General features: G+C 37.2%; 1 protein-coding gene across 9 annotated transcripts in view; it reads right to left on the bottom strand.

Annotated features, from left to right (window-relative positions):
* Positions 1–26,443, bottom strand: part of GALC (galactosylceramidase) — a 183,908-nt gene that overhangs the window by 118,738 nt on the left and 38,727 nt on the right. For 5 of the 9 annotated variants that reach the window (XM_082451292.1, XM_082451295.1, XM_082451293.1 and 2 more), the window contains exons 10-18: positions 26,226–26,353; positions 21,327–21,416; positions 20,521–20,607; positions 18,289–18,439; positions 17,103–17,283; positions 12,986–13,149; positions 11,497–11,573; positions 5,494–5,873; positions 3,220–3,275 (exon numbers count right to left, since the gene is read on the bottom strand). In XM_082451292.1, the coding sequence (XP_082307418.1) occupies positions 5,727–5,873; positions 11,497–11,573; positions 12,986–13,149; positions 17,103–17,283; positions 18,289–18,439; positions 20,521–20,607; positions 21,327–21,416; positions 26,226–26,353 (1,025 nt within the window). In that variant the 3' untranslated portion in view covers positions 3,220–3,275; positions 5,494–5,726. Of the gene's footprint in view, positions 1–1,449; positions 3,276–5,493; positions 5,874–11,496; positions 11,574–12,985; positions 13,150–17,102; positions 17,284–18,288; positions 18,440–20,520; positions 20,608–21,326; positions 21,417–26,225; positions 26,354–26,443 lie in introns of those variants that run through there. The other 4 variants (XM_082451291.1, XM_082451299.1, XM_082451298.1 and 1 more) reach the window with 2 other exon arrangements.

Here is a 26,443-nt window from a genome sequence, read left to right as displayed (position 1 = left end):
CCTTAGATAAAGGGAATCTACAAAAAAGAAACTCTACAGCTAACATCACACTCAATGACAAAAGACACTTTTCTCCTAAGATCAGGAATAAGGCGAGGACATCTGGTCTTACCACTTCTTCCCTGCCTTGTACTGGAAGTCCTAACCAGTGCAATAAGACAAGAACATCAGAAATAAAGCAGACATACTGGAAATGATAGGGACAGAGTAAAGGGACAAACTAGGTAATTAAATAGTTAATCCCATTAGGGTATTGTAAGTAAAAAAAAAAAAAAAGTATGGGAGGCCCCTGTAAGTTAATGATCACTCAAGAAAGCAGGTTTACTTAACCACAAAACCAAGCAGGCCTGCCTAGCAGCAAAACCATGCAACAAAAGCACGAGACCTGCCCCAAAACAATAAAACAATGGTGGCATGAGACCCACATCTTGCCCAGTGAGCTCAGTAAGTTAATGATCCCTAGGACATGCTCTCTGCACACATAAAAAACAGTAATCTATGGAAAGGTGCTCATTGTACAGAGGCCTGAAATAATTTTTACAGTCCTGGCTTGACCATGTAAGGACAAAAAAACTCCCCTGCCCAACCTGGAGGAGAAGCTGATGGTGAAAGCATGACGTCTACTCAAGAATGAAGAAGAAAGTGGTCTTTTCCCCTCCCCAATTTTCCTTTGATTATAAAGCTGTAGCCCACCAAGTTCTCGGGCACAGCACCCTCTTGCCCGCCCACTTGTAAGCCTCAAAAGCGTCCTGTTCTAATAAACCACTTCTTATCTATCACTTTGCCTCTCACTGAATTCTTTCTGCACTGAGACATAAAGGACTGGGCTCCTCAGAGCCCCCCGAAACAACACCTATATGTTTCAGAAAGGAAGAAGTAAAACTATCTGTATTCACAGATGATATTATTGTATATGTAGAAAATTCTAAGGATTTTTTTTAAATGCTACTAAAATAAGTGAATTTAGAAATGCAGTAGGACTGCAGGTTGACAAAAGAAAATCAACTGTATTTCGATGTATGCAAAACAAAGAACTGAAAAATAAAATGAGAAAACACCATTTACAATAGCATCAAAAAATAAAAGATTTAAGGATAAATCTAATAAAATATGTATAAGACCTGTACACTGAAAACTACAGAAATTGCTGAGAGATATTATAGAAAGCCTAAAAACATGGAGATGGAACATGCTCACGGATTGAAGGGTCAATATTATTAAGATATCCATTCTCCCCATCTGTACTTTCAGTGTGGTCCCTATCAAAATTCCAAAAAGGCCTTTGCAGAAATGAGTCTAAAATTTATGGAAGTGTAAAGGACCTAAATTATCCAAAACAATTCTGAAGAACAAAGTTGGGGGATTTAAACTGAGTTCAAAATTTACTATAAAGCTACAGTAATGAAGACAATGTGGTATTTGCCTAAGGATAGACACACAGATCAGTAGAACAGAATAGAGAGTTTATTATTGGTTGTACACATATATGGTCAATTGATTTTTGGCCAAGAAAGGTCTTTTCAACAAATGATGCTGGAAAAACTGAATATCCATATAGGAAAAAACTGAACCTCAATCCTCACCTCTCATCATGTACAAAAATAATGCAAAGTGGATCACAGACCTGAATGTAAAAGCTAAATATATTACACTTCTAGAAGACAAAAGAGAAAATCCTTGTGAACTTGGGGCATACAAAGATTTCTTAGGACACCAAAAAATCACCTACCATGAAAGGAAAACATGATAAATTGGACTTCCAAATTAAAATTTTGTACTCTTCAAAAGATACAGACTTGGAGAAAACTGACAAAATACATATCTGATTTAAAAGAAAAATTGCACCTGGAATGTATAAAGAGCTCTTACAACTCAGTAATAACACAGAGAACCACATTTTTTAAATGAGCAAAAGATTTGAACAAAAAAAAAAGAAAAAGATTTGAACAAACATTTCACAAAAAAAATATATGAATGAGAAATAAGTCCTTGAAAAGATGCCCAGCAGCTAATGCACCTACTACAAACTCACAAGAAAGGGTTAAAATTAAAAAGAATAACCATAGGAAGCACTGTCAAGAATGCAGAGCAACGGAAACTCTCAAACATTTCTAATGGGAGTGTAAAATCATACAATTATTTTGGAAAACAGTTTGATAGTTTCCTATAAAGTTAAACATACACTTTCCAAAAAGATCAAGCAATTTCACTCCTTGGTATTTACCCAGAAAAAGTGAAAACATATGTCCACACAAAGACTTGTACACAAATGTTCACAACAGCTTTATCTGTAATACCAAAAATTGGGGGGACAAACTGTGGTATACCCCTTCAATGGAATACTCTTTGAAATTAGAAGCAAACCTTTGATATACACAGCACATAAACAAATCTCAAACACTTTATGCTGAGTAAAAGAAACCATTCAAAAAAGGGTACAAAGTGTATGATGCCACTTTTATAATGTTTTGGAACAAAGAAAACTTATCAACAATAATAGAAATCAGATTGATGGTTGCCTGGGATCGGGGTGGGGATGAGGGGAAATGACTGCACAGGTATACAAGAGAACTTTCTGGAGTGATGGAAATGTTCAATATCTTGGTTGTATCCACTTATCAAGACTCATTGAACTGTAAACTTAAAATGGGAACATTTTATTGTATGTAAGTTATACCTCAATAAAGTTAATTTTAAAAAATATGTAGGGACCTAAACTGGAAATCACTGAGACTTGGTTTTAATTTTAAAATTTTCTCTGTAATCTGATTTACTCTAATATTTACCTTCTTGTCTCCAATAGTAATACAAAACTTCATGTCAGTTTAGCCTACATTAAATCACTACAAATTCCAAAATTGTAGAATTAGTTCAATAGTTTTAAACTTTCGTTATAAAAATTTCCAGAATTTACTTTATCCACATGAATAATTGATTTGCTTCTAGGAGGTACACTAATGATTAGATATAAATTATACTGCATGAGAAATATGCTCACCTATACTTAAATATATTTGTACTTTAACAAAAGAAACGCTTCTAACCACACAAAATATTAGAGGATGATCCAATTCTATAAACTAGATAGGTGTTCCTTTTCTTCCAGGCACGAGGAGATAAAAGTATTCATTAGTTATTTTAGTTTGTCACCAGTGCCACAAGAGAAGACAGACCATGAAAGGCACAATGAAATGAAACACAAAATTGCTACAATTTTACCTTTGGACCCACTCACAGCATTGGCTATATAGGGTTTTCTTCCTCCTTCCAGTCACCTGGGAAAATGATCACAGAGAGTTATAAGGGTCACGAGACTAAAAGTCAGACCCAAGAGAATTAAAAAATGCAGGTAACCCAATTAATCTGCTAATATTTATTACTGTAGAAATAGCTTTAGAGGTAGTTTATTAATGGGGCATTTTTCAAAACATCCCACTCCTTATATCTATAATTCAAAAGCATCATCTTAAAAAGGAAAAGAAAAAATACTTTTTAGAGTGTAAGCATAACATGTTGAAGTGGTTTTCAAAAAGCAGAATTTCCAAATTTCACAATTTGTATGGAAACACAAAGATCCCGAATAGCCAAAGCAGTCTTGAGAAAGAAAAACGGAGATGGAAGAATCAGGCGCCCCGACTTCAGACTATACTACAAAGCTACAGTAATCAAGACAGTATGGTACTAGCACAAAAACAGAAATACAGATCAATGGAACAGGATAGAAAGCCCAGAGATAAACCCACACACATATGGTCACCTTATCTTTCATAAAGGAGGCAAGAATATACAATGGAGAAAAGACAGCCTCTTCATAAGTGGTGCTGGGAAAACTGGACAGCTACATGTAAATGAAAGAAATTAGAACACTCCCTAACACCATACACAAAAAAAAACTCAAAATGGATTAAAGACCTCAATGTAAGGCCAAGACACTATCAAACTCTTAGAGGAAAACATAGGCAGAACACTCTATGACATACATCACAGCAAGATCCTTTTTGACCCACCTCCTAGAGAAATGGAAATAAAAACAAAAATAAACAAATGGGACCTAATGAAACTTCAAAGCTTTTGCACAGCAACCGAAACCATAAACAAGATGAAAAGACAACCCTCAGAATGGGAGAAAATATTTGCAAATGAAGCAACTGACAAAGGATTAATCTCCAAAATTTACAAGCAGCTCATGCAGCTCAATATCAAAAAAACAAACAACTCAATTCAAAAATGGGCAGAAGACCTAAACAGACATTTCTCCAAAGAAGATATACAGATTGCCAACAAACACATGAAAGAATGCTCAACATGATGAATCATTAGAGAAATGCAAATCAAAACTACATTGAGATATCATCTCACACCGGTCAGAATGGCCATCATCAAAAAATCTACAAACAATAAATGCTGGAGAGGGTGTGGAGAAAAGGGAACCCTCTTGCACTGTTGGTGGGAATGTAAATTGGTGCAGCCACTATGGAGAACAGTATGGAGGTTCCTTAAAAAACTAAAAATAGAACTACCATACCACCCAGCAATCCCACTACTGGGCATATACCCTGTGAAAACCATAATTCAAAAAGAGTCATGTACCACAATGTTCACTGCAGCTCTATTTACAATAGCCAGGACATGGAAGCCACCTAAGTGTCCATCGACAGATGAATGGATAAAGAAGATGTGGCACGTATATACAATGGAATATTACTCAGCCATAAAAAGGAACAAAATTGAGTTATTTGTAGTGAGGTGGATGGACCTAGAGCCTGTCATACAGAGTGAAGTAAGTCAGAAAGAGAAAAACAAATACTGTATGCTAACACATATATATGGAATCTAAAAAAAAAAAAAAAATGGTCATGAAGAACCTAGGGGCAAGACGGGAATAAAGACGCAGACCTACTAGAGAATGGACTTGAGGATACGGGGAGGGAGAAGGGTAAGCTGGGACAAAGTGAGAGAGTGGCATGGACATATATACATTACCAAACGTAAAATAGATAGCTAGTGGGAAGCAGCTGCATAGCATAGGGAGATCAGCTCGGTGCTTTGTGACTACCTAGAGGGGTGGGATAGGGAGGGTGGGAAGGAGGGAGATGCAAGAGGGAAGAGATATGGGGATATATGTATATGTATAACTGATTCACTTTGTTATAAAGCAGAAACTAACACACCATTGTAAAGCAATTATACTCCAATAAAGATGTTAAAAAAAATTTTTTTTTAAATAAAATAAAGGTAATACGAACAACAACAACAACAAAAAAAGCAGTATTTCCAGTGTTCTTCAGCTTCCTGTTACGGCAGCATTACCCACAACGAGGACACCAGCTCACTAGATACACAGTCAGCATGAATAGATACATCACAGTGATGATCAAGTCCTTCCCATCTGCATGATCATGTGCAAATAAGATGATGAGAGCTACCTCAGCATTAACACAAGGCTTCGAGGTCTGAACACCCAAACCACTCTGCAGGATGGGACCAACGTACCTAGTGTCCTATCTACGGAACGTATCAGGTCATATTAAAGATTCATCTGTTTCCCCTTGGAATTCTAAAAAAAAAAAATCTTCAAGATGATCAAGCAAAAATATATTTTCCTCATTTACTCTTCATTATTTGTAGCTTCCAAAAGGCTCCTATATTGATCCATTAAAACCAGAAATGGCTCTGAACAAAAACCAAAAAAAGAAAATCCAGAGAGTGTTCTATGGCACTCTGTATTAGTGTATGGCTTCCACACGAAAGTTGTCAAACTGTGCAAATTCAAAGGAGTGAGTTCCAATCGCGGCCCAGCCATTCTTCGGGAAGTTCACAGAGACGTTCTTCCAGAGAGGCTTGCCATTCAGCGTGCCAGAAGAGAAGCCACCCTGGAGTGGGGAGAAACACATCCCTTAAAGACACGTGAAACTGATCCTCTTAAGTCTGCTTCTTAATGGATGGCCCACCTACTTAGTGCAACAAATATCCTTCTCACTTAAGATTTACCACAGCAAAATGATTCCACAAGTTTGAGCAAAAGTTTGAAATACAGAAAAAATTTTCTCAAAGGAAATTCTTATCTATTTATATAAACAGTTTCCAAGGTACAAGAATACCTCAATATTTCCTTGTACTCCACCAAAATGCTGTAAAACCTGCAGAAATGTAACACTTTTCATAACATTACGATAAAATTTTAGATAAAAGCTCACTAAAATAAAAAAACATTTGTCATTTACACGTAGTGGCATGTACATGCATTGTATTGACAGCTTACAGCCACCAGCTCTTCAGACAGGACTGCTGGGGTCAAAATGTTTTATTTATTTATTTATTTATTTTAAAGGCTTTTCTTATTTATTTATTTATTTATTTATTCATTCATTCATTCATTTGGCTGTACCAGGTGTTAGTTGCAGCTCGCCTGCTCCTTAGTTGCAGCTCGCCAGCTCCTTAGTTGTGGCATGCGAACTCTTAGTTGCAGCATGCATGTGGGATCTAGTTCCCTGACCAGGGATCGAAGCCAGGCCCCCTGCGCTGGGAGCACAGAGTCTTAATCATTGTGCCACCAGGGAAGTCCCTCAAAATGTTTATTTAAGGTCTTCATTAAGGAGCCTCAGCCCAGCTGGGAGAGGAGTAATTAACCTTCGTTTCATTGTTTTATCCTCATGTACAGAATACCACTTCAAAGTTGTATCAAGAGCCTACCCTTAAGTTAGAAAAACAGTAACCATCAGTTAAACTGATGACTGGGGAGAGGCGGGGGGTTGAGTGGATGGAAGAAGAGAAACATCCACAGGAATAACTTACTAGTCACTGACAGAGAAAGATAAAAATAATGTCCTCCTCAGACAGCTGCCATTCCTACTTAGCTAAGTGCCTGGCACAGAGCTCTTACTATCATTATTATAGCATGCTTATGAGCATATATCCACAGCACACTCATTCCAGCTACATTTAAAACTAGCTAATTTCAAAGGGTGAAGAGCGAAAGACCCAAAGCACTAGGCCAAGAATCAAAATAAAATCTGCTCTTAAGTCATAAAATTATAATGGAAGGGGCCTTCATTTACTTCTTTTATTTTATGGATGGAGACACAGTGACTTAATGAGACTAAAAATCAAAGTCACAGATTTTCCAGCAACGCTAGGACTTGAATTTGAATTGCCCAACTCCACATTCAGAGCCACATACATTTCTGTTACTACACACCTGCACAGCTACCTTCAGCTCCAGAAGTGCTTATTGAACATCTTCTGCCACTTAGGGGATAGTGAATATTAACACTGAGCCAAGGAGCTTATGTACACAAATTATATTAAGCACTAAAGCTCATCCTCCCCCTGCCCCTCGCCCCCCAGGTGTCAGCCAGCCTAGCCTCTGGCAGCTCGTCACATAAGGCCAGTCACAGCAGTGCCCTGTGCGCAGACCGCTTTTCCCACCACTCAGCTCTCGGCTCAAACATCACCCACTTCAAGAGGCCTTCCCTGACCTCTCTATCTAGAGAATCTGGCAGGGAAGCTACTTTATCTCATTATCTCATTTTTCCTTCATAATTTTGTTTATTTGTTTATTTAGAGCAGGAGTGAGCCAACCATGGCCCACAGGCCAGCCACCTATTTTTATAAATTAAATATTATTGGAACACAGCCACCCCATTCATCTACCTATAGTCTACGGCTCCCTTCTCACTACAAAAGCAGAGCTGAACAACTGCAACATAGACCATAGGGCTCACAAGGCCTAAAATATTGACTCTTTGGCTCTTTAAAGAAAAAAAAAGTTTAATAATCCCTGTCCTAGAAGAATACAGGCTCTGAGAGAGCTGGAACCTTGTCTGTCTTGTTCACTGCTGTATCCCCAGTACTTAGAACAGTGCATGTAACAGATGCTTAATAAAAATGTGTCGAATGAAGAATAAAAAACATCTAACTAGAACAACCTACAGAGCTTACCTCCGTTTTACAGATAAGGAAACAGAGGCTCAAAAACTTGAAATAACTTGCTGGAAGTCTCAGCATATATCAGTAAGGAAATATGAATGCTGACCTGTCTGGTTCCTAACACACCTACCTACTCCTAAGAATATTAACTTGACTCATTAAAGTGCTCACCACATATTGGGTACTGTACCAAACTTTCATGTATATATACTTATATATGATACCATTCAATCTGCATAAGGGTGTGTCTTCATGAGATCATGATGGTAAAACAGAAGCGGAGCAACATAAAATATCTGCAAGTGACTATTAATAGACTTCAAAGTTTATCGTTCTAACCCCCACGCAACAGCACTAAGATAAAGCATCTGATGTGTGCTGAGAAGAATTCAAAAATGGCCAATTTCAAAATCATAAAATCCTCATATTAGCAGTAATTTGGAAAATGAACATCATAAAAGATGTTGTTTTGTTTTGTTTTTCATTTATGCAACAAATATTGATATGCCAAATGTTGCTTAAATCACTGGGAATTTAGGATGAACAAGAAAAACAAGGTCCCTGCTCTTATACAGCTTACATTCTAGTAGAAGGAGACACACAAACACACACAATACCTAAGAGCTAAGCGATAAGTGGCATGTGAAGAATTAAAACAGGTTGATGTGATGATGGGTGCCTCAGAGACCGCTCTGGATTATGTGCACAGAGTTGAGACGCAAGGGAGAAGCAGAATGCCCAGAGTTGGTGGAACAAGAAATAATGGGGTAGGGGGTGGAGCAGGTGTAAGTCACCAATATCCCCGTCCATCCCAGTAGCAAGAGCGGAGCTAATTTCTGAAAGTAGTAAATCACTTTATATAAAAGACATACCAGAAGAAAATAGCTGAAATAGTTCAAAGTGGCTGTGTCAGAGGAGCAGAACACAGAATGGGGTGAGGCGGCAGGGACAGCAGTGAGGAAGGAGGCAGGTGTTCTCGATAAGCCCTTTTTTTTAAACATGTATGCAAAATATCTAATAAAATTAAGGAAATTTACCTTTTTAAATCCTATTCAAAATTTCAAAAAATTCATAAAATTACTAAAAATAAGCCTAACAAGTAAGGTGGAAGAACTACAAAAATAAAACTGAAGGACATAGTGGGAGATCTTAATAAATGGTAAGATGCAGCATGTTCTTGCTACCATGTTCTTGAATGGGGAAACACACTATTCTCTTTTTTTAGAAAAAAAGTCTTTACTGAATTTGTTACAATATTGCTTCTATCTTATGTTTTGGCCTTTTGGCCACAAGGCATGTGGGATCCCAGCTCCCCAGACAGGGATCGAACCCATACCCCCAACATTGGAAGGCGAAGTTTTAACCACTGGACCGCCAGGGAAGTCCCTGGAAACACATTATTCTAAAAGAACATATTATTTTTGCCCAAATTGATGTATAAATTCAGTGTAATGCTAGCAGCATTTTTCATGGAATTGAAAAGATGTTTTAAAAATTCAAATAGAAGAGTAAATATGCTATTGAAATAGCAAAGGTAATTTTTAAAAAGAAATAATGAGGAACTTGCCTCACCGGATAACCACTCATTCATTCTACAAGGGCTCTTGCTCTGGCTGTGTGTGCACCAGGCACTTTTCTAGGTGCCAGAGAGCCAGCAGTGAATAAAACAGACGCCTGTCATTAAAGGAGCCTGGTTTTAGTGAACAGAGCAGGACAAACACACAGCGATCAACAGAACATGTAAGATGTCAGGAGGTTAACAAGAGCTTCAGAGAAAAATTAAGGAAGGGAAGAGGGGCAGAGAGTGAGACGGGGTGCTATCTTATATAAGGTGGTCAGGAAGGAACTCTGAAGGAAGTAAGGGAGTAAACCATGTAATCAAAGATTTTAGAAAGTAAACACAATTTAAGGTGTGATATTGGATAATAACAAACAAAGCAATTAAACAGAAAAAAAGCTCAGAAATAAGCCTATGTACACATGATGATTTGTTATGTGGAAAACATGGCTTTTAAATCATGGGCAAAAGGACAGTCTATGTAATAAATATGATGGCTATCCACTTGTTTTTAAAAAATTATGTTGGGCTCTTCTCCTTATGATCCACAAATACATTCCAGATGGATTAAAGACTTAAACATTTAAAAAAATCCTAAACTTTGTTTGGTTTTGGGGAAAAAATGTTCCTGACCTTGAGAAAGGGGGAGGCCTTCTTAAATAAAACATAAAAGCAATGCAAAAAAGTGAAATATATGACAGTAGCAAAATTTAAAACTTCTATTCACGAAACATACCATAAGCAAATTGAAATACATGTGACAGAATAGAAGAAAATATTTGTGACATATATAACAGACAACGAGTTACTACCCAGAATATATAATAAATTCATACAAATCCATCAGAAAAAGACAACATAATAGGAAAATGAGGAAAGAATGTGAATGGGTAACTTCAGAGAAGAAAAAACACAAATAACCAATAAACATAGTAAGATGTGCAAACTCCCTAATTATCAAGGAAATAAAAATCATGTCTATTAAGTTGAAAAAATCTTTAAAATCAGTAATATCAAATATTATTATAACTGCTATAAAAATTGATATAGTTTGGGGCAGGATCTGTTAAAATTTAAAATCCAATTCCAAGACCTAATATCTGCCTAAACAAATAACAGCACATGTGTACCCCCAAGAGGCACATAAAAGATGCCTCCCCTCTATCTGCAGGTAAGCCAGTCCTTACTGCCTCAGTTCACTGCAAAAGGGAAGAACTAGGAACAAGGTTATGCCCATCAAGTGTGGTTATAGTTATATAAACCGTGTTACACCCAAACTGGATTTTCACTACATATTGTTACTGCCAGAAAAATTAGTACTGTCACTTTTGGTGGTTGACTAAGAGAAGAGAACAAGTTCAAAAAGTTATTTGAATTCCATTTTTTATCTCTATTGTAACCTAAACAAAATTATGACAGGACTGTCTTGGCAGAGAGCAGTATATTATACAGAAGAATTTCTCTACACAGCATCCCTTGGAAGCATGTCAATCAATAACTCATGATCAACCAATAATTTTGACAAATATTTTTAGATTTCCATGATACTACAGTCAATCTGGTATCATCTCTGACAAAGAGTCATGGAAACTAACTTCTAAAAAAGTGTGCTTATAGCTGAAAACCAAATTATTCTTAACCATCAAAAAATAAATGTATGTGACTTTGCTTATACCTATTAGCTCCAATAATAGTCTTGGTTTAAGAAAACTTGAAAAAAAAATAGTTCAATTATTGACTCTGCCAATTACTCCTGAGTTTAAAAAACAAAAACAAAATTAAAAACAAAAAAATACTGGGGGTGATAAAGTCAGCTGCTGATGGTTCTCGGGTGGGTTTACCCAGACACACGCTATCATCCCAGGGACTGGTGGTTTGCTGGTATCACGGCAGAGTCTCTGCCTATTTTCCACTATTTACCATACTTGCCCCCTTTGATAACCGAAAACGTTAGAAAAGCACAAGAAAAGAATATTTTTACCTCAGGCATTCTGATCAGCAATACTTACATTAATAGTTAAAGTGAGTGTATACCATTTTTTTGCTGTAACGTCAGCATGTCCTGAAGTATATATGATCCATCCAGCTGTAACACAAAGAGATTATCCCAGTTGATGTATTTTTAAAATCTAAGTCACAGAATCCCAAAACTCAGTGGGGGTTCTTAGGTGCATTTGTATGTAGTAAAGTCAGCCTTAATAAAGATCGACATTTCCATACCTACAATTGACTTAAAACAAAACACCCTTCATTCAGGCATCCATCCAGCATGCAGAGAGATCCTACTCTGAGCCATATGTGAGCTCACAAGAGAACGAGCAAAATAAACTTACAAACCAAGCATCGTGCAATGACGCATTAGCGTGTATAGTTCAGGTCTGCATGTACACCTGGTTGGATTGAACGTGGAGGATAAGGAGGAAGAGTCAAAACCTACCATAAGATTTCCAGCTAGTGTACCTGGCTACATGGTAATAGCGTTCGCTGAGAATTAGAGAGAAAATAATAAGCTAATTTTTGAATGTATTACATTTGAATGCCTGAGAGAAAACCAGGATGAGATGTCCAATGGGCAGTTTAAGACACAGAGCAGTGGGGACTGAAGTCAGAGATTTAAATCCCTAGTTCCAGTTCTGTCACTACCTCATTTTGAGACCTTGAGTAAAGCAATTAACCTCTCTGGCACTCTCTTTTGGATTGGAAAATGCAAGGTACCTTCCAGATCAGTCATGCTATGATTATGCAATTCCTATTCTAATGTCCTCATTACCCACGCCTTCTTTAATTTTTATTTTATTATTGGAGCCCTTTTCACCTTAGGAAGAGGCAAAGGGGAAGAAACTATAGGAGAGAAGATTTTTTATTAATGCAGGACAAAAGTCAAGAGACTATGAATCAAGAAGAGTCACCACCAATAAGGTCTAGTTTCAACAGAGCAGTGTGTACCCAAACCAAAGTGAAGTGGATGGAATTCAACTTGAACGGATTCTAAGCACCTATTCTGGATAAAATACTATTCTACATAAGACAAGGACTGTTAAGATGAATGAGAAAAGTCCAGCTGTTTTCAAGTTACTGACTAAATTAGGAAATAGGAATTCTCCATCTTAAGCAAATCAATCCTTCCTTTTGTATTTCCGTAAGCACACGAGCAACATTCTTATAGTCCTGCTTTTATTTATAGTGTTTCCTGAGTATTCTCTCCCTACTACTACCGCCACACCCCAATCTCTGGTAATCCTACTCTGACAGCCTAGCTCAACTCTACAATACCCGAAAAGCTTTGCACAATTTTCTCTTTCACTGAGCTGCCTCTGTCTGTACTAATTAACACTGTAATTTTGAATCGTTTGGCGTTTGCTTACACATGTTGAATCTCTTCTCAATATGATGTTTGAACACAATGAGGTATAAAGCTCCTTCATTACTCCCATAAGTAACAAACAGATATAGCAACATATCACATAGTAACCATGTGCTATAGAAGAAGCCACTTACCGAGATCATCTGTAACTCTGTAGGTTCCATTTGCAAATATCCAGAAGAAAACTCCCCTGGCACTTCTAATCAAAATACCACCTTTATTCACTCTTCCAGCAATGAACACACCTCCCTTCTCAGGGGTCTCTATGTACACATCACACTTTACAGTCAAATTGGACCTGCAGAATCAAAGTGTTAGTGCTTTTAATTATGTCATTTCAAATGTAGCACAAATGGTTCATTTCACAGTCACATGCTTCCAAACTTCTAATCAAGGTATGTGATTTGCTAAGTCCACACTTATAGCAGGGATGGGCTTCATTGATGATGGTTTTTTTAAGTTTTACAGGACTGAAGTCAAGTCATTTCATTGCCTCTTTTAATGACTTACTCTTGGAAAATAATATTTACTGTTTTCAAGATTCTTAAGAATAGATTTCTTAGCTTTCTATAATAAAAGAACTTCTCATTCTAAGAATATAAGAAGAAGCCATTTTTTCTAGGAATACGTAAAAGATAAATTTCCACATAATTCTGAACAAAAAGGTTTATGACATTTCCATCAGCAAAGAGAAGCAGTGGAGACTATGAGGAGCCTCTGGGAGAACAAAAGCTGCTTTGAGGCTAATTTTTACGTTTAACCCTAACAAGACACAGCCAACTCTATGTTGACTCTACAGTAGGGCTTTTCAGGCTTGAGCAGTATTGCAATCACCCTGGAGGGCTTATTCAGTTCAGTCTGGGGCCCCACCCCTCAGGGTCCGATTCAGTAGATCTAGGGTGGGCCCCTCGATGTGCAAGTCTAACAAACTGCCAGGCGATGCTGATGCTTCTGGCCCAGGAATCTCACTCGGGGGACCGTTTTCCCCTGCAGAGTACCTAGGTCTGTGCAGAGGCAGTAAAACCCCGGATTTGATATCACTGACAGGAGATCAAAGGACGAGAAAGGTTCAGCCAACCAGGAACTACCAGAGCTTTAACAATGAGATCTCCTCCGGGCTTCCTTTTACAAATGCTACTGGATTCCTTCTGCAATGATACAACCACCCCAATCCAATACGACCTCTGAAAATAATTCCCCTCCCACTCAAATTCTAAGTGCAAATGGAAAAGAATTAGAAAGCTTGCACACAGTCAAGTAATAAAGCAAGCAATTTATCTAAAATAAAACTAAGAATGCCAAGAAATATATTTTGGAAATGGGGAAAAACTGGATCCAGAATTATGTGACTTGTTACATTTCTCAGAGTTTCCTGTCAGTGAATTTTGCACAGTGAAATTATACTTTGTAAAGGAAAACATAAAAAAGAAGCACCTACAGCAGGTACACAACAATCAGGAAAATCTACATTTAATCATTTAATCAAAGCTGGGCTACTTCACGGGAAAATCAAATGCTAAGTAACTAAAGCCCAGTCTCTCTTGTATGTCCTCCCACAGCAGAGGGAGTTTTTCTCTCTGTAGATTATCACCAGCATGAAACCACCAAGGATCAGCCTTGTTCCTTACATCCCCTACCTCCCTGCTGGCTCATCAGAAGTTTGAAAGTGCTACAGATCCTGTCAGCACCAAAAACTTATTCTATTTAGAGTCAGAGTGAGAGAAGATCAAATGCTTTCCTTTTTTACATCACAGTCCAGAATAAGTGATTCTTGCATCACAACTTACAGGCAATTTTACAGATAATGAATAAAACAGAATAAAAGTTTGGTTTAGTCTTCCACAGCCATAATCTCTTGGAAGTGCTGAGAGAACAAAAACCAGCCAACATAATGAAGCAAATTTGATCAAAAGGATGCAGAATTCAGGTCTGTGCAGCGAAAGATAATTTTGTGATTGTCCTCAGATCCCAACCAAAGCTTACTAACAAGATGGAAATCTTTAACAGCTTTGGTAAAGTCTACCATTTATAGTCAAATTACTGTGCTGATACTTAACTAAATCTAAATATGAGAGAAGGTCTGTCGTAAACATAGTTCTAAGAACTGATGGCACCGTGCTCACATAGAGCCGATTTACTAGAATAGCACTATGGATAAACTCCACTAACTTACTGACTTTCCCTTTCCTACTCTCAGGAAGAAGACAATGATGAAAACAAGGTTGTGAGGTATAGTCCAAGAGCATGGGCTACAGCACCAAACAGACCTGGCCTCTTGCCCTGGTTCTGGAATTTAAAAGTATGGGATCTTGAACAAATCTTACCCCGAAGCCTCAGTTTCCCAGTCTATAAGTTAAAGAGGATGCTACCTTTGCCAAAAGGTAGCTACGGGAAGCTCATACCAGTGTTTAGTGTTATCCAGTTTTCATTCCCTCCTTTCCCTGCAATAAATGGGCATCACAGCCAGAGAACAGAAATGAACATGGGATGTGTGTACATCTCTAAACAGATCTGGCTCCCTTGAATCCAGGATAGGATAATGGGAAATAACACAAAATTATTTTGTGTTATTTTTAAATAAATTTTAAAAGATCTTGGAAGTCAGGCATAGAAGTGCAGATCTGGTTCGGTAGCAGGAAAGAGTCACTGCATATTCTTGAGCAGTGAAAGAACATGATGAAAGTAGGGCTTAAGAAAGACGAAAACAGTCCTTTCTTGACATGCATAATTGCCATTTCATGGTTCTTTTTCTTTCAGAATATGTCACTCTTTCCTTCTCTCCCCACTTTCCCCCATCCTCCTCTTCTCCACCTCCTTACGCACTGCAATAGTAAAGATTGAGTATTGCTATTTAAATACTGCAAAACCCTCAAAGTTATGAAGAGTTTTGTCTAATCTGTAGATGGTGCTCTACATCATCTCTCTAAAACTACAATGAAAGAGTCTCTCAGTTTTTCTGGAGTCCCAGCCAGAAACAATAGATTTGGGGTTCAGAGAGAGCCCTATGTAGTGTTCATGGCTGTGGGGGATATGGGCTGTCACAGAAACTTAAAGGTTTTCTATGGTGGCTGGCTTCCAGACCGGTGATCAAAATAACAGGGTCCATCCCTTAGACATTTAAACGCAGCCACCTGTCTTACTGTAAGACCGTTAGTAACAAATGAGGAAATCACAAACCCCACTGACATGACCAGAATGTCCAGATAAAGTGTCTGGTACAGAGATGTTGGGATAAACAGTATTTCTGTTGTATAAAAAGATAAGCCATTGAAGTTATTCTAAATTAGGCAAGAATTCTTTACTCTACCCCCAATAACTCTCCAAGGAGCTGTAAGGGTTCTAGAAACTCTGGATAGGAGTTTCTTAAGACTTACTATCTGAGCTTGGGATTAGAATTGGGATTTATAACAGGGAGTAAGGCAATACAGAAAGGACAGAGACTTTCTGCAGCATTCTACAGATAAACAATTCAAAGCTCTTTTCCAAATTATCTTCCCTTTCCTGCCCAATTTCCAAGCTACAGATATGGCTACTTGGTGACTTGACATTAATAGTTACTATCACTAAGCCTGAAATGCTTGTGTTTTATGTTTCACAGTAGCATTATACTAGTTAAAAGAAAAAAGAGAAAAGAAACACCTAAAACAGTTATAATTAGTCAGTACACTGGAATTCCATAACTGACTTCTCAGTTTTGCTTTGGCCATTATATTTTGAGTGAAGAATAAATACATCTTCTCTCTTTATCAAATGCCTAAATAAAAGAGTGGAATTCTGTAGGCAACTAAAAGCTGATTTGCTTTTTACTGTTGCCATCTACTGTCACCTGGTAAACAGATTTTCCACAAAAGCTAAAACAATGTAATTCAAGTATGAATCCAGCAGGTGGCAACTCCATTTCAACAAATCAACTCTCCGACAAAAACAAAAACTTAAAAACAACATGCAAATCACAAAGTCTGCTTATAAATAAATTTTAAATTATAACTGGGTCCAAAAGTCCTCAATTTTTATATCAAAATCAATCTGATCCTGCAACAATTACTATTAAATTGGGCAAATCTGAGGGAAGGACACTTAGGCAACAAAACAATTGGCTGGTTTATGGCCACCGCAATATTCAACAATTACAACACACCTATTAGGTTCTTGGACAGGAGAACTGTTGAAAAGTCCTGGCTTCAGAATGTACCTGACAACCTTACAAGGTTACTTCAGCCAGATCTACATAAGGATGTCAATTTTACATACCATTTGTAATCTCCTATAATACTGATGGTGTTGAATGCATCAGCAGCCCAAGTAATGGGCCTTTGATTGAGAACCTGGCGCAGCGTGAAGCGATGCTCTCCAGGGTCTTCAATATTCATAAAGTATTCAAATACACCAGTCTGATCAGCAAAATTCGGAGCTTCACTAAAAAATGGGTAATCTGTTCAGAACACAATAAATTCTTTGTTTAGTATCAAATCTTACAGAATCTCTCCTCTCTGATATTTTCTCGTACATTTTGATATACTTTTGAAAAGTTTTAAATAAGTAAATGATACTTATAAACAGTCAAAGTTTAGGGTTTAGGTTACTAAAGAGCTATTGACTTTTATACCATCTTTATTAAATATCAATGGGATCAGTTTGACCTACAGACTTCACATACTTAATCCATGCAACTGCTTAAGAGGAAAGATCATGAGTTCTGGAATAAGTAGACCTGGGTTCGGATTCTAGCTCAGTGGGTTCCCCAGGCAAATTGCTTAATGGCCCTGACAAGTTTTCAGCTTCTCAAAGGTACGAAAGCAGTATGCATTCAGTAGAAACTGTACCTCAACTTCTGAACTTTGATCAGGATGCCCTCCTGTGACGCCGGGGAGTGGCAGCGAGCTGCAGTGAGCCACACCCCCGTCAGCCATGCAATCACGAGGGTGAACAACAAACACACTCAGAACCATTCTGTACCCAGACAGACACTTTGCTTTTCACTTTCAGTACAGTCTTCAATAAACAACATGACATATGCCACACCTTACCAGGCTTCGTGTTAGATGATTTTGCCCAACTGTAGGCTCACGTAAGTGTTCTGAGCACAGGTAAGGTAGGCTAGACCGAGTTCTGAGGTTTGGTATTTTTGACTTATGATATTTTCAACTTACGATGGGTTTATCAGGACCTAACCCCACCGTAAGTTGAGTAAGGCCTGTATAACTTTCATTCCAACCATAACCTCTACATTTTTTCTGGCACTGAAAATTACAGGACCCTCAAGTTGCGATTTATTTTGAAGTAACACAAAAATTAGCTCCCGTTTACCACGTAGAGATTTAGAGCTAAATTAATGTAGTTCTCACAACCACTCCATCAGGCACCGGTTTGACAGGTAGAAATCTACTCACTACTGCTGAAAGTGGAAACCAAGTTAAGTTTTAGCACAAAAACGTACCGACATTGAAGTCATCCTTATAGACGCGGGGAAAGGGCTGGGACCTCGGAGGCAGCGGGTGACTGCCTTTGCTGCCGGTGCTGAGCGTGGTAAGCGTGAGCAGCCCGTCCTCCTGCAGGTCCAGCGTGAAGCGGCCGCCGCTGTCTAGGAGCTGAGAAAGAAGCGATGCTGCGTTCAAGCCAAGGGCTTTGGCTCATCTCATTCGGGTCAAACAGCTTTTTAAAAAATAAGCTTAAGATAGGCCAAACTCATTTCTTTTAGAATTTCCTAACTACTTGTGAAGGACACACTCAATATCAAGGCCTTTGGAATCTTTTTTCTTAAGTTATTTATAAGACTTTATACAATTAAACATTCTAGAAAGGATATAAGAATTTCTTTTCACAGAAGGAAGGAGGACTAGATGATCCCCAAATCCATTTCCATTACTCTGTCTTTTCCATTAGACTGTACTATCCTTAAAGCCTGTGTATAATTCAATACATGTAACTAAGAGATGTGCTTATTTATTTTTTAGGACTTTGCTAAGGTAGAAAAATCCATAAAATCTTATTGTTGACTCAGCTGTTAAACACAGAAAACGTTTACTATATAAAAAAAGTCCTACTCATTACATGTTCAATATGTATTTCAATTAACAAATTACATTTATGTCACATTTTTGACCTTGGCATATAAAGCCATAATCCCTTCATCTATAAAATGAGGGGAAAAAAAAAAAAATGAGGGGAAGAAAACATAGTTCATTGGGTTATCGTGAGGATTAAATGAGAAAATGTTTATAAAGTTCTAAGCTCAGTGAGTGACCTACGAGAAACCTTCCCTACATCATAGGTGTCCTATGGTAAAAGCAGGCCTCTGAAGACACTGAAGTCCTTTGCATAACTGACACAGGCACTAAACATTATGTCCACTTTACGAAATCTGAGTAGCTCTTTATTTCTACTTTATATTAGAGGTGTATATCATACCTTTGCTTTAATAAATTGTTGGTCAGATCTATGAAATATCTAATACCATATTCTGGCTTAGGAAGAACTCCAAATGATATTATTTTTCCTATGGGGAAAATCAGTTTTATTATGCTATTTCTAGCAATGTGTTGTGCAAAAATTAGAGACTATTCCTTTTTTCAAATTTAATATACAATGGGCATTCAATTATTGATACTGACTAGTTGAGTCACAGAACTTTAATAATTACCATAAAAAGTAGCAGATTTGTGTCAGTTAGGTGAAGTGATGTGCTTGCATGGGCCAATTCATTCTTTGAAACATTTACTCATGAAAAACCACCATTTGCTAAGCTCTACACTAGGCACCTGGGACAAAAAGGTATTCAAGGCTGGGACCCAATCCTCGAGGCATCCAGTGTAGTGGGGAAAGTGTTTACTAGGTAAGTACATATCCCTAGGTGCCTATGACCTAAGACTGGTGGGGAAGGCTTCAGAGGAAGCAACACTTGGGCTAAGTCTTGAAGGATGACAAAGATATGAACAGAAGGCATTCTAGGACGAAGAAAAAGCATGTGCAAAGTCACAGAAGTAATTAACTTGGCATGCCATGCTCTGAAAAATGCAAGATGTTTAGTCTGTGAGGAAAGGTCAGTTTACTAGGACATGCATCTAGAAAGGAAAGCAGTCTTTTACCTCATGAGATGATAACGTGGGTCACATGCCACACTAAGGAATGTGAACTTATAGGAAAAATCACTAAGGCATTTGAGCAGGGACTGACAAAAATCAGATCTGCATTTAGACGCATCATTCTGGTAGTAGTGTGATAGGTGGCGGGGAGATTGAAAAAACAAGAGATAGTTTCTGAAATCCGAGATAGACATAATGAGGAACTGAAACAAGCAGTAGCCGTGGGAATGGAAAATAAGGAATGGGTAGGAGAAATATGTGGGTGATATTGTCTATACTTGATCACTGATGGTATACAAAGGGTGAGTGGGAATGACAGTCTCAAACGAGACTCAAATTTCTGACTTGAGCAACCAAGTGATGGTTGGTACCATTCACCAAGACAAACTAAATACCAAGAACAAACACATCTACTAAACCATACTGCCTCGAAGAGGACTTCTATTTTAAAAAATGGGGGGCAAACTTTACCTCTATTATGCTTCAGCCATAAAATCAGTTATGAAATTAAAAATTAATTCATTAATCAAATTTCTGTTCCCTTTACTGTTGCAATGCTCACACTATAGGAATTTATTTAAAACTACCCATAGAGAATCCAGTTGTTTGAAAAGAAATCTCTCTGATGGTTTTCCAAGTTTGGTATACCACACCTGCAGCTCTGGTATTTCACTCTAAGGAGAAAACACAAAGAAAGCATAGTTGAGTGATTCGTCATCTCCTCTGAGGATTTCTAAAATTTGTACCAGCAAGAATGAACCAATGACAACGTGCATTCTATTTCTATTTACCGAAAGATCCACCTCAAATCTTAAATAGTAAACATTTTGAAAGTAGGAAGACATTATTCAAGCAAATACTTTATTTCCTAAAAACACTGCAGATTTTTGGCAAATGTTCAAAAAGATTTTAGTGTCTTTGCTTCAAAAATACTCATTATTATACCTATGTAAAAAGCTTTTTAAGAATTTTCTGGCATGAAAAAACAATTCTTACACGATTAGTAGAAAGAGCACTGTATTTCTGTATTCAAATCTAACAATAGGTAGAAATAACAAGAATCTTGACTCTTTTTTTTGTACAGAGTACTGTAAAGATCAGTGTTTGAAAGTTCCTTCAACTACACAAATGATGCTCTACCAAAAAGGACAACTTTCTTGCAAGTGACCTTTGTTAGGATTCTTCAAAACCACAAAGAGCATTACCTCCTAGTGGCTTCTGTATGTTTGACTCAAACTAGTCAGCAGACATAAGACACCAAGGCATTTACCCACTCGTATGCAAATTCTTAATCACCTGTAATGTAAGACTTCACTTAAGAACTGCTAGCCCGTGATAAAATATATAAATTCTCAAATCAAAATCAAAATAAAAGTTCCACTTATTTACTTACAAAAGAACCCTTAAGAATGAAGGTAGCAAATTGTTGTGAAACATTGAAATAGGGAAGAAGTGGCCGTATACACATGGAATGCTTATGACTCTGAGTAGAAAAAAAAAAGAATCATGTAAGTTATCCGAATGATATACAAGCCATTTTGGGGGGAAAAAAACAAACAAACATTTAATGCCTATAGATTAGCAGAAATGACACATAATAGGTGACAAATAACAGTTTATTTCAAACTTTTAAAGACTTTTTTCTTAAAAACCTTTATTGAATGCCTATTGTGTATGCCTAGTCAAAGTAAAACTCAATGGCATTTTGACTGAATCAAACTTTGAATTCCAGTCATTTGATGGCACACAGATTAATTTTTATTTCTGTTTTCCAAAAAAGAAGTACTGTACGTCCAAAAAAGAAGTAAATCTTGGGACATTTTCACTGAAAAGGCATCTCACCTATATATAACCTTCAAATACACAACTGAGGTCAGCTAAATACATATAACAAATCTCACTGCCAGCATCATTTTTTTCAAAATAATCACTACAATGGGCTGGGATCAAAAGAAGTCTGAGACATCATCCCTACTTTAGGGGATTCAACAATCACAGAGGACTTACAATATAAGGTTCTGGGACAGGCTTTGTGGGAAAATTTTAAATTACAATTATAGTTAGAGATTTCAATACCTTTCCTCAATAACTGATATACCACTAGACAGAAGATCAACAAAGACACAGGTGATTTGAACAACACTACCAAGTAACTTGCCTGGACTGACATCTATAGATCACTTCATCCAGCAATTGCAGAATGCATATTCCTTTCAAGTGCACAGGGAACATTTACCGAAGTACACCATAATCTTAGCCATAAAAGAAGTCTCCATAAATTCAAAAAGATTCAAGTCACAGAAAGTCTGTTCTCTGACCACAGTAAAACTAAATCAGAAATGAGTAACAAAAATCTCTGGAAAAATTCCAAAATATTTAAAAACTAAATAACAAATTTCTAAATAATTCATGTCTCAAAGAAAAAAATTAAAATAAAAGGTGAAATTGGAAAGAATTTTGAGCTGTATGAAAAGCAAAACACAACACATCAGGATTTGTGGGATGCTACTAAAAGAGTAGTTAGAAAAAAATGTATAGCACTGAACACCTAGATTAGAAATGAAGAAAGGATTTGAGACTTCAGCTTAAGATACTAGGAAAAGAAGAGCAAATTAAAACCAAAGTAAGCATGGGGTATGTATGGGATTAAGAGATACGAACTACTATGTATAAAATAGATAAGCAGCAAGGATATACTGTACAGCACAGGAAAATATAGACATTATTTTTTAATAATTTTAAAGGGAGAATAATCTATAAAAATACTGAATCACTATGCTGTGCATCTGAAGCTAATATAATATTGTAAATTGACTACATTTTAATAAAAAAATTTAATTAAATTTTTAAAAAAACAAAGTAAGCAGAGGAAAGAAAATAATAGAGATGAAAGGATAAATCAAACAAAAACCGGAAAAACAAGAGAGAATAATTGAGAAACCAAAAGCTGACTCTTTGAGAAGATTAATAGAATTGAATAAACTTCTAGCCAGACTAATTAGGAAATCAGGATAAAAAGAAAACACAAATTGCAATTATGAACATTAAGAAAGGTGACATCAATACAGAGTATATAGATATTAAAAGAATAGTGGGGAATAATATCAATAACTTTGTGCCCAGAAATTTAACAACTTAAACAGACAAATTTCTTTGAAGACACAAAAACCCAGTGCTCACTGAAGAAGACATGGACAAACTGAATAGCCCAATATCTGTAAAGGAAGTTGCAACTGTAGCTAAAAAGTTTCCCACAGAGAAAATTGTGGTCCCAGATGGCTTTACTGGGAAATTCAAGTCGACCTGGGAGCTCTGCTCAAACAGGAAGTAAGAGCTAAGGCAGAGTTGTAAACTGCCTGCCTGAGTATTGAGGTATGCCCCAACTATGCACACAGAGCCCATCAGCAAAGGCTGGAACACTTGCTAGTTCCAAACATAAGGAAATCTGTACAATCATGATCTGACCACTAAGATAATTGAGCAGAGGCTTCAGTGGCCACAAATGATAAAGCTTACAAACTACAGAATTTGTTCAGGAAAGTCACAAAACAAATAAACAGCAACAACCACGACAAAGAGCAACAACCACAAATGCTAGATAGGAGGAAGAATCTGATCTCCAGAGTCTCCATGTTATTTTATGTAATGTGTCTAGTTTTCAACAAATCATTATGAGATTTGCAGAGAACCAGGAAAGAATGGCCCATACACAGGCATAAAAGCAGTTGACAGAAACTATGTCTGAGAAACCCCAGTCATTGCTTATTAGATATTAGACTTCCTAGACAAAGACATTATATCAGGTATTTAAATATGTTCAAAGAACTGAATGAATAATTAATAAAGAAGAGATCTGCTTCCAGAATGGCAATGGGAGGAGCTCCATGAACCTGCTCCCAGTGAACCTGGTGAAAATTATTTAAATAATAATTACAATAAAGTCTCTGGAAATGGTCCTAAGGCCATGCAACAAATATAGAAACATTTATTCAATAAAATCTACTAAAACTCGTGGTATTTAAACCATGATCCACTCCCTCCCTGTCCCTCTCAGCCTAGAGTGACAGAAACTCCATGCCAAGTAGGTACAGCCAAGAACACGGGGCTCCCTCACTCCCAGCTCCCAGGTGAAGACAACAATATCTTCGTGAGAGAAGCAGAATATCAGCACTTCTCTCCCCCCTTCCCCTCAGCTACCTGATGCTGAGGACAAGTAGCCATGAGTGTGGCCAAGAGGCTGAGGGTTCCCTTCCTCTGCCCAGGTTCCATTCACAGACTCACCTTAAACAAGGCACACTGAGAATATGGGGGTTCCAAACCCCCACCCAGCACCATACTCCTAAATCAGAGGTGTCACTAAGAGAGAAACGCACCCTTGTCCCCATCCCCAACTCCAAGCTTCAGCTCAGAGATTTTGTCCAGGGAGAGAGACAGGTCATAAAACAAAGAGTTCAGAAAGTCTCCCCAAAGAAATTGATTGTACTTAATGCAGAGCATGGGGAAGTTCAAGAGTAAGGGTGCTCTTAAATTATTTATTTAGTGGAATAAACGTCACTAAATTACTCCAGCCAATCACTAAGCAAACAAGCAAGCAAACAACAAACCCCAGGAAAGGAGGGAACCAGTACCCAGAGTTACCACAATATATTATATAAAAGGTCTGGCTTTCAACATAAAATTAGGAGACATTCAAAGAAAGAGAAAAGTGTGACCCATACACAAAAACTAGGCAACAGAAACCACCTATGAGAGCAACCAGATGTTGGATTTAACAGTTGAAGACTTCAAAGTAACCAATATAAATACATTGAAAGAACTAAAGGAAACAAGGCTTAGAGAAGTAAAGGAAGATATAATCACAATGTCTCATCAAGTAGACAATATCAATTACGTGACAAAAAAATTTTAAAAGAACCAAATGGAAATTCTGAAATTGAAAAATATAATAACTGAAATGAAAAATTCACTAGAGGGGTCAACAGTAGATTTGAAATAGCAGATGAATTAGAGGATTTGAAAACAAGTGATAGAAATTGTGCAACCTGAGGAACTGAGGGGAAAAAAAAAACAAAAGATAAAGAATAATGAACAGAACCTCAGAGAAATGTGGGATACCATTAAATACACCAAAATATATACAATGGGACAGTAGAAAACAGTGGAGAGAGAAAGGAGCAGAAAAAATATTCAAAGAAAAGTAGCTGAAAACTTTCCAAATTTGATGAAAAACATTAATCTACAGATCCAAGAGGCTCAACAAACTCCAAGAGGAATAAATACAAAGAGATGCACATACAGACACCCAGTAAAAATGCTGAAAGTCAAAGAAAAGAAGAAAATCTTGAAAGGAACAAGATCATTTACAAGGGAACCTCAATAAGATTGATAATTGGTTTATCACCAGAAACAGTGGAAGACAGCACATTCAAGGAAAAACTGTCAGCCTAGCATTTTATATTAAGCAAAAATACCTTTCAAAAAATGAATATCTCACTGGAATGCAGTTAATATAAATCTGAAGTAGACTCTAATAAGTCAAGATTTCTACACTAAATCCTGGAACAACCACTTAAGAAAATAACTCACTAAAATATAGTAAAAAAATAAAATAAAATAATTTAAATATTACATCATAAAATATTGACTTATTGCAAAAGAAAACAGTAACAGAAGAATAGATGAACCAAAATAATGAGATGTATAGCAACTAAAAAGTAAGCTGAAAGATGTAAATCCAACTATATCAATATTAACATTAAATGTAAATGGATTAAGCAATTGAATCAAAAGGTCAGACTAAATTTTTCAAAAAGCAAGATCCAACTATATGCTGTCAAAAAGAAAGACAACTTAGATTCAAAGAAACAAACAGAGGAGGTTGGATCAAGATGGTGGAGTAGGAGGATGCGGAGCTCACCTCACCCCACAAATGTGTCAAAACTACATCTACCTGTGGAACAATTCTCAAAGAAGACTAACTAGGAACTGGAGGAAGAACTTCTCTACAACCAAAGCTGCAAGAAGGATTTCCACGTAACTGGGTAGAATGGAAAAAAAGGCATAAGGTTGGGTCCTGACCCCTGGGAGGGATCTGAAAGGAAGAGAAGGTTTGCTCTCAACCTGGAGAGTGAGCAGGTCAAGCCACAGACTGGCTGTCCCAGTCCTGGGATCCTATACAGAGGAGAAAAGCTCCCGTTTTTTTTGTTTTTAAAAAGGTGTTCAGTTGTGTTTTATGCTATATTTTCCAATACTAACAAAGTGAATTAATCCAATAAAAACAACAAAGAATTACCATAGTTTCAATGATGATGGTGAGGTTACCTAAGCCATCCGTCAGAGCTACATAGCTTCCTCCTTTTTCTAAATGGCCAACTGTCTTCAGGTAATACCAACCTGGTTGAGTAAACTGAGTGGTATGAGCTATAGACAAGCAGAGAAAGACCCAAATAAGATTAAAATTGTGATAATAGGATTTCGTCAAAAAATAAAAAGCTGTTTACTGATTTGAGT

This window comes from Balaenoptera physalus, assembly GCF_965194825.1.
Source record: "Balaenoptera physalus genome assembly, chromosome: 2".
Lineage (NCBI taxonomy): Eukaryota > Metazoa > Chordata > Mammalia > Artiodactyla > Balaenopteridae > Balaenoptera > Balaenoptera physalus.
This window is presented reverse-complemented; position numbering and strand designations above follow the sequence as displayed.